The 14,658-nt window shown below is 48.4% G+C and overlaps 1 protein-coding gene across 4 annotated transcripts in view; it reads right to left on the bottom strand.

Annotated features, from left to right (window-relative positions):
* Nucleotides 1–14,658, bottom strand: part of STUM (stum, mechanosensory transduction mediator homolog) — a 47,539-nt gene that overhangs the window by 9,415 nt on the left and 23,466 nt on the right. For all 4 annotated transcript variants that reach the window (XM_041473998.1, XM_041473997.1, XM_041474000.1 and 1 more), the window contains exon 3: nucleotides 4,433–4,612. In XM_041473998.1, coding sequence (XP_041329932.1) covers nucleotides 4,433–4,612 — 180 coding nt within the window. The remainder of the gene's footprint in view (nucleotides 1–4,432; nucleotides 4,613–14,658) is intronic.

The raw sequence follows: 14,658 nt of genomic DNA, 5'->3' as shown, positions 1-14,658 counted from the left end.
ATTCAGCAGAGGCAAAACAATGCCTGGACAAACAGTCCCTGACTTGTGTCCCCTGTGCCACGTCAGTGTGACATTACTATGTTATTTCTCTGTCAAGAAATAGCACACAATCTTTTCTACCCGGCTCTGAGCAGGCAGGGACTTCCTGGAAAGTTCATTCTCACAGATGAAGATGTGGGCTGGGGACAAGGTGTGCCTGTAGCTGAGGGAGCTTTGCCTGGAAAGCCTTGGGAGGCTTGTTTTGCAGTTGGCTTTGGCCAGCTAATTAGCTGTGGTTTGCCTCAGCTCTGTGCATCGTCCCCGCAGAGCTGGCGAGGGGTTCCAGGAGAGCACACTGCAGCAGTGCTGCCCAGCCATTTTTTGGCAGAAGAATTAAGTGCCCCCTAATTCTACCTTTGCCTTCAGAGAGCAGGTACAGCAGTTCCCAAAGCCATCTGGCTGCTTAAAGAAGATATCTCTGGTGTCCAGCGGGGCCAGCTGGCAGTTCGTTTAAATTAGCAGAGAAAATGCCCTGTGCTGTGGTGCTGCCAAAAGTAATTAAGTGTGACAGCAAAACTGCATTCAATTTATCTTCCTTCTGGGATATTATCCTGCTAAAGGGCACCCTAGAGGAGATGAGGGTTGGACAGGACCCCCAGGTCAGTCTCTTGCTGTGTCCCACCTTGTCCCTGACAGACATGGGTCTATCCACTCTTGGAGTCTTCCAGGGACAGAGAGAGCAGATCCTGCCATGCCACCTCTGCAGCATTTTGACCTTACTGGAGGAAAAATGTCCTCTAATTTCCACACAGATCCTTCCTGGTGTTATTCAAGTCTGTCTTAGGCTGAACTGCTGCCCTCTCACATTTACTAGCCCACTGAACACCTTCATCATCAGCATGCCTACTCTCTTACAGTTCTCTGGACTCTCTCCAGAGTTTTCCACTTGAAGTACAGCCTCTAAAGCTGGCCACAAGCCTCACTACAGCTTTATGCATGCAGAGAGAGGTGATAGGATCAGCGAAAGCCCTCCAAGCCCTGCTCCCACCTGCCTGTGTGGTGTTCATTCTCTCTGCAGCAATGTTTCCCCTGTGCCGCTTGTGACTCACTGCAGCCACCATGTCCTTCCCTGAAAAACAAGTTGTTTCCTAGTGTGTATTTATTTGATTAGTCCTTCTGTAGCGTCCTGGGCTTGTCCCTGCTGAGTAGCACTTTCTGTTTCCAGACCATTTCTTTGGTTAGTGTGGATCTGGGCACTGCCCTCGCTGTTCCTGCCATGCTCGCAGCCAGTGCCGGTGTGCGGCTGGGGAGCCTCCTCTCCAGCCCATCCTCAAGCCACAAATGAAAATACTGAGCAGAGCTGCATCCAGGAGGGACCTTTCAATATACCTCTCTTTATCTCTTCCCATGTCAGGAAAATCCATTTAGAGGAAAGTCCTCAAGTGCATTTTCACTCAGGCCACGTCCCCCTGGCTTGCTGGTAGGAACGCCGTGTGAGACGGGGTCAGCATCTGAAGGTTAGGAGGGATGGCTGACTGCTGCCACCTCACACGAAATTAATTCCTCTGCCATGGAAGGGAATCAAGCCAGTCTGACACAGCTCCCTCTGGACAGACCCACGGTGACTTTGTGGGGGTGTTTTTTATTTTCTAAATGCATGCAAGTCACTTACTTGATTACTTCTTCCAGGAACTGAAGCATACCTGATTGGCCTGTAATTCTTCTCCTTTTTCCCTCATTAAGGACAGTATGCCATTATTCTCAGACCAGACTCCCCCTTTCCGTGCCTGGGAAATAGCACTAGAAGATGAAAAGCTGGAAGGAGTCTCCTGTTCAAAAGGCATGTGGATGTGGCACCTGGGGAACGTGGCTCAGTTGTGGACACGATGGTGATGGTTTAAGACTTGGACTCAATGATTTTGGAGGTTTTCTCCAACCTCAGTGATTTTATGATTCTGTGGTTCTAACTCACTCCCAAGTCTCTACCAGCTAACAGAGAGGCAGGCCCAGGTACAGGGAGTGAGGTGATTATCCCTTAGGGAAAGCCTAAGCTGAGTTCCTGGCCCTCAGCTGCTTCTCACCCTCACCCTCACTGCTGGCCCTCACCAGCTTAGACAGGACCAGATGTCCTGCCTTTAGCCCATCCAAATAGCCTGGCACCCTCACAGGGACACATAGGATTGACCATTCCAAGACAAGGGGACTAGAGGTGGGCAGTAGTTTCACACTTTTTTAGCTATTTCCCATCTGCACCCAGATTCAAGTTGCAGTGGTGTATGGTTTCTGTTCAGTGCATCCAATGGTTTGCATCCAAACAAAACCGAACCAAAGCAAACTGGCAGTGTTCTTAAATGAAATGTCTTATTTCTTGCATTAGAAACATGGTTTCCTTCTTAAGTTATTATTTTTTCTTTCAAATATGATAACAAGAATCACCCACTTTGAGTCTGGCAGGGCTGTTTGATACAGGTAAGAGCAACCAGTCACTTCATTCTTTGTTTCAATCAAGGTTTTTCTTTTGTTCTCCATCCACCCAGAGCTGCTGCCTTTAGCCACTACTTTCTCTACACGGCAAGTAAACTTAAAATCAGCTATTTAATGAGATGGCAAGAAACTGCCAAGGGCTGCAGCTTGTCTTGCCACTGGTAAAACATAAGACAGGTTGACTCCTCTTGCCATTCTTTACTACCACCAGAGGCACGAAATACTGCTGCTGTGCTTGGGGACCTCTTGCCCTGAGCACTCCCACCACATGCTGCTCATCCATCCTCTGCCTCCCAAACTGGTGGAATCCAGCCAGGTGTGGGAAGGAGTGCTTTGGAGATACTTCCAAGCTGTATGGTTTTCCCCAGCAGTGAAATTGGAGAAGACCCCCCAGTAAGACCCTCCTAAGCACCAACCCCTCTAGCTGTAGAGCAGGGCTTTGGAGCAAAGCAAGTCACAGGTTCAGTGGTGGTTCTTTGTCAGGACAGATGCTTTCCTGGCTCTCCCCACACCTGCAGAGTGGGGTCCTGTGACCTGCAGCGACCTGCACACAGGGGCTGCCCCGCAGAGGAAGAGCACAAGAGTCGATGGTTATGAACATGCATTTATGGCACTACACACAAAGCTGGCAGATTCTTGAAGACACATCACACGTGTACACCAGTTCACAATTTAGCCTCAGAAATAACCTGCTCTGCAGGTACATCTGGAAGAAAACGTGGCAAGTGGCTTGCAGGGTAAAGCAAAGAGCAGTACTGCCTTCATCCTGAGGAAAGCTTTTGCTTTGAACATGTTCAGGTTTTTAATATCCATCATTTGCTCTGCATGGGGACTGCCTTAACTGAACTGGCTCAAAAATTAGCAGGTGGTTTGCAGCTGAAAATGTGCACTGGTTTCCTGCATGCTTTTTTTTTTTTCAATTTCATCCATTTTGTCTTTGGGAAGGTTTCTGGCAACTTCCTGAGATCCTCTCTCCCCCTCTGTCATGCAGCCACAGATGTCATCAGCAGGGATGACAAAGTGGAGCCTCTTCAAACCAAAAGGCAAAGCTGGTCTCTGGGAGAAGGGCTTGCTTTGGGAATGGCCTGTCCTGTCAGCCTGAAAGGTCTCAGACCTCTTTGGTTTGAGGGCTTGCCCATCAGCCTCTGGAAAGGGAGTGGGGTCTTGCAGATGCCACCAGCACCCTGAGCTCTGTGTTGCTTCTGGCTTTGGAGGTGAGATGAGGCTGTTACCTCCATCCTCTGTGCCAGGATACAGGAGATATGACACAACTTTTACACCAGTGAAAGCCTCTACCAGATGGAAGTTACTGAGCCTGTCTTCTGGATTGGTAATATCTACTAACTGGTGACTTCAATTATGAGCATTTGAAAAAGGATTCTTCTTTCCTTAAGCTAATGTTTTAGTCAACTCAAAGGGTGCATGGGACGTTGTTCTAGGAGCAGCAAAACACTTGTGGCTAAGCCTCAGAACTTGGTCTGAAACATGAAAAAAACACTCCAAAACAATGGGTAAATGTATCCTGGGGAGGGAGAGGAGGGTCCAGGAGAGTCCCCAGAGCTTTTCTGGGGATAGATGCACTGGGAGCAGAACTGGCCTAGCAAGAAGGTCTCACTAACCACAGATTTAGGGAGAAAGGGTTTTCTTGTTCAAATGGATGTGACCAGGGCAGAAGGGGCTCCAGACAGCAGAGTTCACAGTGCTCCCCCTTCCTGCACGTTTCATTTCATACAGGGAAGTTCCTGGCCCATGTGGTGGGATGGGAGACTCCCCCAGATACGTCACAGAGCCCATTCCCACTACCTCCCAGCAATTTCTCTGCCTACTGTGTTTCTCATGGACTTGCAGAGCCCATCCCACGGCTCTTCCTCCCTACGGTGCAGCCCAGTGGCTCGCAGGGACATTATCTGGGATGCAGCACCATTGCCGCGGAGAGGAGAAGTCAGGAGGGTGAGTTCCCAGCACTTACTTGCCAGAATGACCATGTCCATGCCCCAGAATATGCTCATGATCCAGCCCACCATGACGATGGCCGTGAGGATCTGGATGAGGGCAGCGGCGATGTTGAGCCAGAAGACGCAGCACATGTGCCGGTCCGGGAGGTCGGTGCGCGCCCCGCAGAGCACTGTGAACGCCGACACGAACGTTCCTGGGGACACACAGCAGCACAGCATCCCGTGAGAGCCACGGCACCACCTCCTGCTCCCCAGACCACCTCGCTCCCTGTGCTGCAAGAGCAGGGGGGATCTCGGGTTTCCTGCGGTCAGGATGACCCAGAGAGTCCTTTTTTCCCAGCCCGATGGTCAAAGAAGGAGTTGGAATTCCTTGGCTCTGGTTTTCAAGGTTGTTTATTTTCTCTTATCTAATACATTCTTTTCCTGACCCGCAAAGATCTGTCTAGCAGGTCTGTCCAAGGCACACTGCCCACCCTTGGGTTGGTGCCAACATTTAATACTACAAACTACGTGTACTTTATTTACCATTATTATCCAATACCTATCACTTACGTTAGACTGTCTACTTCTACCCTAAACCAATCCAAAAGTGCCAACATGACACAGAAGATGGAGGCTAGGAAGAAGAAGGAAGAAGGACAGGACAACACCCAAATCCCTCCATCTTGCCTCCTAGACCCCTATAGTAAAAATCCCCAAAATTCCACTTTTCACCCTGTGCTAAATTCATTATCATTCTACTTAAACTTTTTGTGACTTGTAATTCTTCATACAAGGTTGTTAATTTGCTCCATGGGTTAAGATTGAAATCCCAAGTGTCTTTGGCTTCCTGCCAGGATTCCCGAGCCCCCTGCCAGGGGCTGGAGCCATGCAGGGCACGCAGAAGGATGTCCTGGGTTCCGACAGGTGGAAAAAGCACACCTTGGGTATAGTAAAATCAGGGCCCCCGATGGAGGGAAACAATTGACATCTGACTCCAAGGAATGCTGAATGCTTGCTTTATTAAAACTATATTATATTGCATTACACTATACTATAAATATACTACATCATACTTGTAGCACTCTGAATTGCTGCTAGCATAGTCCAGGGTAAGGAAGCAAAAAGGGCCTTTGCATAATATCCACAGATGTTTTATTCAGCTGCGCAGTGAGATGTTCGAGTCCCACACACACACACGGGGAGGGTCCAGCTTTTTCTCCCCAGGGGCCTGTGCTGACCCTGGTCTCGGGGCAGTACAAAGATGAGGCCCAATCAGGGAATAGGGAAGAGTACCTCAGGGACATAGGAACGGACATAGGAACAGGGGAAGGAGCCAATGGGGTCTAAGAGCTTTTTGAGGGAAGCTTCTTGTGTCTCCCTAGACCAGGGAATCCCCCCCGACCCGGGGATCCACAGATACTTACTTCTAACTAACTACTGAGGACCTGGTGTGGCAACCCTTAGCTCTGCTTGAGACCAACTTACAAATCTTGCAACCTCACTTCAAACTTCCTAAAATGTTTCAGATGAAGGATCTTGTTGATGTGTGAAAATTAAAGCTGGGAAAAAAAAAAACAAAAACTACACCTCAGCAGCCTTTCACAAAGATTGTTCCTAAATTTACACTCTTGGATAAGGCAGATTTTTTACTTTTAGCTGCTATGTTGTGCTCATGGCTGGCTGAAACTCACAGCTCAGGGAAGCCTTGTCTGTCCCACAACCAACAAGAAGAAATACACACTATGGGTAAGGAGCAGAAGAAGCAGTTCCTGACTCCTCTAAAATATGAGCTGTTGGCCAGGAGGTTCAGGCACCTTTTCTAAGTATGGATTTCAACACCTCTCAGCATTATGAATTGTCTTTGGGTTTTTCTAAACAAATACAGCATTGCTAAGGTAAGAACCAAGGTGCAATGTTGATTGTATTGGATAACACAGTTCTGTGAAATGCCTTCTTTCATCAGTATCTTGAATTAAAATGATAGTTTCTACAAAAACTGCCTTTTTTTCCTCTTAAAGGATGGAAGCCTGCAAACAGCCTGTGAGATGTGAATGAATGAGCACATCTTCAGTGCACATGAGTGCCTCGTTGAACTCAGGGGAAGGTGGGAGTCCCTTGGTTGGACTGAAGACAGGGACAAAACACTCAGTTTACACCCTTGTAGTAAATCTTATCAGACCAAGAGAGCAGAACCATCTGCTTAGAAGCAAAATACCATTTTGTCCTGCACTGCTGGGGAGGTGAAAGAGAAAATCTCTTCCTTTGCTGCCTCTTCCTTAGTGGGTCACAAGGATAACAGGCAGCTGAGATGCCAAAATGCTGGGGAAGGCTGGCTACAGCCTATTTTTAATCCTGCCTCTCTCTGCAAGCTTCAATTCCAGCATCTTCCTAACACTCCAGCAGCTCCTAAAGCCGCGCTTGTGTTCCTGCCGCTGGCTGGATCCAATTCCTTGTTGCCACCCCCTCCCTGTGGCACCTGCCAGAGCTGGGCATGGAGCAGGGATGGAGGGGAGTGAAGGAGTGCTGCTGGGGCAGGGGGAACAGCCCTACAGCACAGCATCACTGCCGGGGACAAGGGCAGCATCTTCTGCATGAGAACCACCCATGGGCTTCTTCCTCGGGCTTTCACGGGCAGGGTTTCATCCCCTTATCCACAAAAACAAAAGGATCTGCAGAGAGGAAAGGGAAAGTCATTATAATCCCAAAGGATGTTGTGTAAATCTCCCCATAGCTGTCTTTTGCTCTGTGGCATTGTCTTCCACGTCTCTTGTGTCCCCTGTGTGGGATTATGTGACATCTTTGCCCTGCTTCACCCACCTTTTTTCCCTTTATAGTTTATCAAAGCAGAGGGAAGCCTGGAATATTTCCCTCCTGCTTCCTGAAAGTGTTGTCTTCAAAATTGCACCACAGCACTCTCTGAGATTAAATATGGATTGAGGCAAGATCAGAGGCTGGGTGTTTATGTTTTTCCATCAGGATGCAAAATCTTGCCAAATGGAAATGCCTGTCTCTTTTTAAAATTAAAATCTTCCCCTCTTGCCTAACCTTTAACTCTTCCGAGATGTGTTACAAAGAGAGGTCAAAAATGGGCAATAATTCTTAAACTACAGCTTCAAATCCTTCCAGTGAAGCTTTTAAGATATTTACATCATTAGAGCAAGGTGCTGAATTAGCCAATTAATGCCCTAAATACCACAGTGACTAAGCTAAAGTCTAGTCCCATTCAGAAAGGAATAAAGCTAACAAAGCATTTAAGTGTCCTCCTCTGGACTGGGAATAGATACAGAAACTGGGATTAAAATCTCATGAACCTTGACTTCTGATTCATCTTCAGGCCACTTTCCTACTCACAGGAGCCGATTCATTTTTCCAGTGTCAGTGCATTTTCTTTATTACTTATGATGAGCCAATTTTTGGGAGCTTGCTGGCATTTTTGAACTCAAGACTTTGGCTGTGCCAGCAGCCATAGGATGGAAGCATTTTCCCTCTGCTCCACATATGCTTGAGAATGTGAAGCAGGAGTAAGAGTCTTCAATGCTTTTGCCAAAGTAGATGTTTTTCCCTTAGGAAGCCATCGTGGTTACACACTGCCAGATATGGAATTATTTGCATCTGGAAACAGAGAGGTGGAGAGGAGAAGGAGAAGGAAGGCAAGCAAGCTGTATCTGCTGATAGCACCTGGCTGCCTCAGAGCTGGGGCACCAAACCATTTCCCTCCCTGACCAGGCAGTCAGACACTTGAATCCCTACGGTCTGGAAATCCTAAACCTGGAATGCCAGCTGCTGGGGAGATGTTGGCCAAATAAATCAGCAGTCCAAAAAGGTCTCAGGTTGTGAGTGCAACCAGCAATCACAAACCAGCAACTCCACAAGCAGATATAAACTGAACACCCAATGCAGATATGCCAGTGTAACATAAGTAAATTATAGCAAGCATTTCTTCTATCTTCCCAATGGAAAACACCCAATCTGCAATGAAATATGGGATTATTCTAAATCATGAATTAATACAGCCTTTTTAGGGACACAGGGGAGGTGATGGAGATGTCCTGGCCTGTCTTTAATGAGTCTGTTTGTTCAGCCCCTTGCAATCACCTGGCTGAACAAACAGGCCCTGCTGCACCTGAACCCAGCAAGTGCCAGGGGCAGAGGGATGTGTGGGAGCTCAGGATTGCTGTTCTGGAGCAGCTGGGAAGCAGAGGGTGAAGGCACCATGTGCAGCGAGGCTGTGAGGGGCTGTGACACCCATCCTGCTCCTCAGACTTGTCTCACTTGGGGCAGTGTCAGCCAGCTGGGGCACCCACATGGTGCTGGAATAGAAAGAGCCCCTGGGAGCCTCTGCTTGCTTTGGCTGTCAGCACAGCTGGGGTATTTTTAGACTACACCAGTCTGCTGCTTGTTTCCAGCAGTTTAACCCATTGAACACAAAGGGAACGCATTGTCTGCAGAACAACACAATTAAATGAAGGGGCAGAGGAGGGGTTTTGCCCTTTCTCTCCTCTCTGGTCCATTGTCATACAGGATGAAGTCCCCTCTCCTGGTATCTTGGCAGCCACGGCCTTCCCAAGAGCATCACCTGCTGGCTCCTGGCCTCACAGCATACACGAAAATAGCATGAGAGGGATAGTTCGGGCTTTTCTCTTTTAGAGCAAAACCTCACAGCCTGGAAAGGGATCCCCTGGTTTCCTGTTGTTTGAGTCACTCATCCAGGGTGGAGAAAGGCATGAGGTCAAGACCATGGCTTGTCCTGAACAGTCTCCTCTGTGTTACCTGAGTGCAGAAGGAAATGGTTTATGGAATACCTTAAGCTGCAGGAGAGAAGTTTTTCCTTTCCTGTTTTTACAAGAAAGCCTATCCTGGGCACTCCTGCAAGGGCTTTAGTCAGACACAGCTCGGCACATTTCATGTGGAGGACCTGCTGTGGTGGCACCTTCTCAGGAACATCAGGAGTGGGAGCCTGGCTGGAGCCAGAGGAAGATGGGACACTGATGACCACAGTGCAAGTAACTTGAGCATGCAGACAGCTTAGTGAGCTTCCCACTGCCTGCCAGATACCTGAGACTTCCCAGAAGAAAGCATCTCTGATGCAAAGAAATCACATCTGATGAGCTGGTACAGGGGAGGAACAGCAGAAACCCAAATTACTGCAATCAGGAGCTGCGTGTGGAGATGATGATGGTGATTCTATGATGATGATCCCTACCCTACCTGGGAGGAGGTAAGGAGTATTTCTTCCTTTTCCTGAAAGCCTGGAGATCATTGAAGACATTCCCCTGCAGTGCTGGGAGTAAATAAGGCAGTGTTATGGTGCCTCCTTTCCTGCTCCCAGAGAGGAAAACCAGGGCCTCATCACAACTCAGGAGCTGGAGGCAAGTACACGCAAAGATGGGAACGAAACTGGAGGTGTCTGTGGGAGCAGGGCTGTTGGATCATCACAGGGAGATGTAATTAAGGAGTGTGTGCTTTGTGGGGATGAGCTGTGCCTGTATTGTGTCAGGGGAGAGCTCTGTGTGGGGACACGTCTGCTGTGTGGCTTTCAGTTTTCTTAAGTAAAATGATTATTAGCTGTCATTAAACAGTGCTGGCAGGTACGTGAGGCAGATGTTGTGGATGTGCTAAAAATTCATGAGATGTGCAGGCTCTTGCTTGTGTGAGTCAGAAAAAGCTGTGCAGGAATGGTTACAAGGACTGCACTCCTTGCCTTGGTGTAACAGTGAACATGGTATCTATTGGTCAAGGCATCCTTGGCTCTCCAGTGGCATGAACTTGTTTTTATACTCTAATTAGAGCTGTAAAGAGTCACTTCAGGAGTGGAGGCCTCTCATCCTTGGCATTAATCCAATGCCAGCTGCAGCCCTTTGGGTTATGATGAGGGAAAACACTAACCCTTGCTTAAAGAAGGGGTAAGGCACTATCTGCTGATGCTCAGCACCATTCCCCCCTCTGCAGAGCTGGGCTGTGGAAAGGACACTATTAACAAGGTGATTAAATGGAGTTGCAACGCATTAATACCCATAATGATGATGATATGCTGAAGTTTCCTAAAGCAGACAATTGTTTGTGTCATTGCTTGAGGAAACAGCTGCAAAGTCAAATGCCCTGGAAGCATTCTGGCCAGTGTGAATCCTCACCAGTGTCCACCTGGCTGGATCTCACTGGGCTTGGGCTGCAAGAGAGAGAACCTGCCAGTGCAGGTGTGTCACCTAAAGCCCCTGAGATAAGAGTGCTTTCTCTCCAAGCTTACTGCAGCCCTTTGAATAGAAAAGGCTGGCTCAGGAAAACATTTGAGGTACCTCTGTGTCATCCCCTGTGGTTGTTGCAGCTTGTGAGTTCAGGGTTCTTGTCAGGGTCTCCACTACTCCTCTTCTTCCATGGCTCTCTCAGAGAGCTGTGATGGCAGGCAGGGGCAGTCACTGAACCTCTTTGGCTGGCAGCAAAAGTAGAGGAGTGGAGGCTGCAGGGTGTCCCCTGGAGGGAACTGACCTTTACTGAGTACCTGGATCTGTGGCCAGCTCTGCTCCTTTGCCAGGGGGCAAATTTTCCTCAGGGTTTGTTTCCTCAAAGACGCTCCAAGCAAGCAAAGCAAGACACCAAACCATTTTCCATTTGTAGAAATGGATGAAAATCAGTCCACAGGGTTACAGCTGCGCTCCTGGAGCACAGCATCCAGCTGGACAGCCTGTGGTCTTCTCCCACTGAGTACACCAAGCCCTGAGGAACTCGTGGTGCTGCTCCTGTGGGCTGGGCCAGAGCCAAGTGCAGGGTGTGGAGGCTGTCACTGACCCTGCAGCTCCTCGCTGGTTATCCTCACTGCTGGACTTGCTTCTCTTGGCAACTGGATGGTTGGACCTGATGACATTAAAGGTGTTTTCCAGCCTTGATGATTCTGTGATACCATGAAATATGAAGAACATAGAGGTGGCAAGGCTGCAACAGAGTGCTGCAGCACCAGCAAGGCCCAGGTGTCCCTTACATGCAACCTGTCAGGGGCATCCCCTGCATCCTTCCACTTGTGGTTCATTTCAGCCACAGAAGTAAGTCAGCACTGGCTGCAATTACCTGGTTTGGGTTGGTTTTTTTTCCTAGAAATAAGCATGTTTTAGACTAACATCTATAAAAGCTCAGGTTTTAGGATAAAGCTTAATTAAACAGCCATGGGCAAGGTTTTTTCCCCGTTCCAGTATCCATACAGACTGAAGTCTGCCCCTGCAAATACAGTGCAAGGGGGCCAGAGTGGATAGCAATAGTGGTGGTTTTAGCAATTTGATTGGTAAGAAGAGCAGGAGCGGTGGACAGCTTAGGAAATCGGAGGCTTACTTGGTCCCTCTTAGAATTAACGGCCTGAACCCCACAGATTCAGCTCTGCCAGGAGGGGACATGGATGACACCTTGGTGCAAATGCCAGGTCCTGTGGGCAGGAGCAGCAGGAGCTCAGGGGTAGGAGAGGGAGAGGAGAAAGGGAAGGAGGAGAGAGTGGAGGCAGGAAACGTGACAGAACCTAGATGTTGCCATGGAGAGTAGCTCATGAATTTTTCTTCCATGGCCTGCTATTAAAAATGTTTTGTTTAGCTTCTGCCAGCACATTGTTTTTATTTTCCCCTTCCATATCCGAAGGACACCCAGAGGGAATTTTGGCTCCCTCCGTTCCCTTTGGCCTCGCTGTGGACAAAAATACACAGTCACTTGACAAGAGAGAGCTGGCACCTGCAGTCCTCATCTCCACAGGGTTTGTTCCAAGTCCTGAGCCTGCAGAAGGCAGGCTGTGTATGGGATCAGCTCTCTCCTTTCCCTTCACACGTGGAAAATGACCAGCACATCCCAAAGCATCCTGTGCCCGTGGCTGATCCCAGCTCTCCCAGCACCTGGCTGAAGCTCCAGCCCTGAGCTCTGCATCTGTTTGTTGTCAGGAGTTTTGTGTCATGTGGTCAGAGCACACTTGACAGTGTTTGTGTAGCTTCTACAGAAGGCAGCCCACGTGCAAGTAAGACAGCAGTGCCTTTGCATCAAAAATGAGATTTTTCTCGTATTTAATGCTCTAGAAAAAGTTAACTCTTCCAAAATGCAGAGTTTTTTTTTTTAACTAAAACTTCAAAACTTGACTGCAACAAACTTTCACAGACTTCCAAGGCTAAAAATACATAGCAAAATCTTAAATTACGTGGTGGGGGGGGGAGCTGCATGAAGGTGAAGTGACTTACTAAAGCTTTGATTATATACGGACCCATCAAAATTATTTTTACTCTGCAGCACTGCAATGTTTTGAACACTTAAAAGCAGCCACCCATAAATAGTGAGATTGAAGTACAGCTTGTTCCACTGCCAGACATTCCACAATCCTTGGGTGAAGTTTTCCAGTCCAGCCCTATGGTTTAATTCTGTTGACTTGATGCACAAAATTAAGGGTGTGCTTGAAGTATTTGAGACTGGAGAATTTCTGCTGAACAGCAAATGCAAGGCCCCAAATAATCCATGGTGGCAGAGCAGATCTCAAAAATCTACCAGGACTTGCTGAATTATCTTTGAAAGTTGCACCTGCTTGATTCCCAGATTATTTTTTTCTCTCCTTTTGGATAAATTATGTGGTCCCAGAACCACCAATGGCATTTTGCATCGTGCTTTACACCAGTGTGAGCCTGTAGAGAAGATGTGGTGTCCCAGGAGTGGGGGGAAGTGTTGGTACACGGACAGGAAGCAGACACAGGGAATGGGAAAGCTGTAATAAGTGATACCTAGCACCTACAGTCAAGGAATGGGAACAAGCTCATCAAAGTGCTTCAGAAGTGGATGGCAGCCCAGCTGCATGTCACACAGGGAATGGGGAGCCAGGGAGGCTGAACGACCTGCCCCAGGTCCTGCTCGCTGCTTGCTTTTTCCCTTTGCTAATGGAATGCAGGGAAGATTTTTAATTAATTTGCGTCCTTATTAAGTATGCCAACATTCAGAGGAATAATGCAACTGGCTTCCAGTTATAACAAACATGAAGGAGAACAAAAGGCACGAGTGCTGTTTACAGCACAGGGAGCTTTGCTGGGAGCTCATCTGACCCAGGTGGAATCATTCCTGCTGCTCTGTAACTTCAGCAGCAATTTAAAAGCTCTTTTTTTATGGAATCGGCTCTGCTGCTGGTTTCTCTCATGCAGAACTTGCTGTATTTATATTGTCTACTATTAAACCAGGTACTTATCCCACCTTGTGTTCCCTTCTGCTGGGAGCAGAGGTGTGGATGCTCTGCCATGGCTCTCCTAGTCCCAGGCTGCTCTGCACCCACCCACTGCAGGAGCCTGGGACTTACATGAGAGAGGACCCAAGGAGCCAGAAATAATCATCCACTAAACCACCTCTTATTTTTAAGACTCTGCTCCTATTCACAGAAATTAATTCTCTTTTCTTGATGTACATCCAGAAACAAACCTCAAGCCATTCTGTTTTGCGCTGTTGATACAGAAATAATTTGAAGCTGGCTTGACCAACCTGGAAGCTTCAACAGCAGAATGTCTGGGGAGAGCCCCTCCTTGTTTCAGAGAGGCCATGAAACCTCCTGCAAGAAAAGCTTTCTGGCTTTCTGATCCCTCCAGTTTCTAAAGGATGCTGGAAGTAAAAGCTGTGTAACAGCAGAAGCATCACGAGGAAAAGCCTATGGATTCTTATGAGCTTTCACACAGGCTCTTGCCAATTATGCAGTGATGAACTGAAGTTTATTCTTAATTGTCTGTGCCACGGGAAGCCCTCTCCTCTCAGGCACGGAGCAGGAGGAGGGCAGGCAGGATCCTCCAGCTCCCACACAGGTTTAAGGGCTGCTGGGCGAAGCCACATCGAAGGCGCGCTGCTCCTCCTGCCTCTGCCCTCCACAGGTTCATCGAGTGCCATCAGCGCCCATCTCGGGGGGCTCTCAGTGAGCAGAAGGACAGCAGCAGGCCAGGGGCACTGCAGGCTCTCTGCCCCAGCCCTGCCTGGGTGTTCCAGCCCGGCAGCCACAGCTCCAGGTCAGGTCTGCAGCTGCTCTGCCTCCTCTGGCCCTCCCATCAATGCCTAGAGATGAATTTAGCCCTTTGAAGCTCCCCAGGAGGATCTGCTCTGCTCACGGAAGGATGGATTAACTACTTCCAAGATTCACTGAGCAGTGGCTCTGAGCTTGCTGTGATACCCTGGAGCCCTTAACTGTGAAGACAAATCATGTTAATTAGGGACTACCAAGACACAAGACAGAATTAATCTTATTAGAAAGTTAGATGGGGATGCAGAGCAATTAGAGGTTATT

The sequence above is a fragment of the Pyrgilauda ruficollis genome, unplaced genomic scaffold (assembly GCF_017590135.1).
Source record: "Pyrgilauda ruficollis isolate IOZ18807 unplaced genomic scaffold, ASM1759013v1 scaffold31, whole genome shotgun sequence".
Classification (NCBI taxonomy): Eukaryota; Metazoa; Chordata; class Aves; order Passeriformes; family Passeridae; genus Pyrgilauda; species Pyrgilauda ruficollis.
The sequence above is the reverse complement of the archived record's forward strand: the minus strand, read 5'-3'. Positions and strand labels throughout refer to the sequence as shown.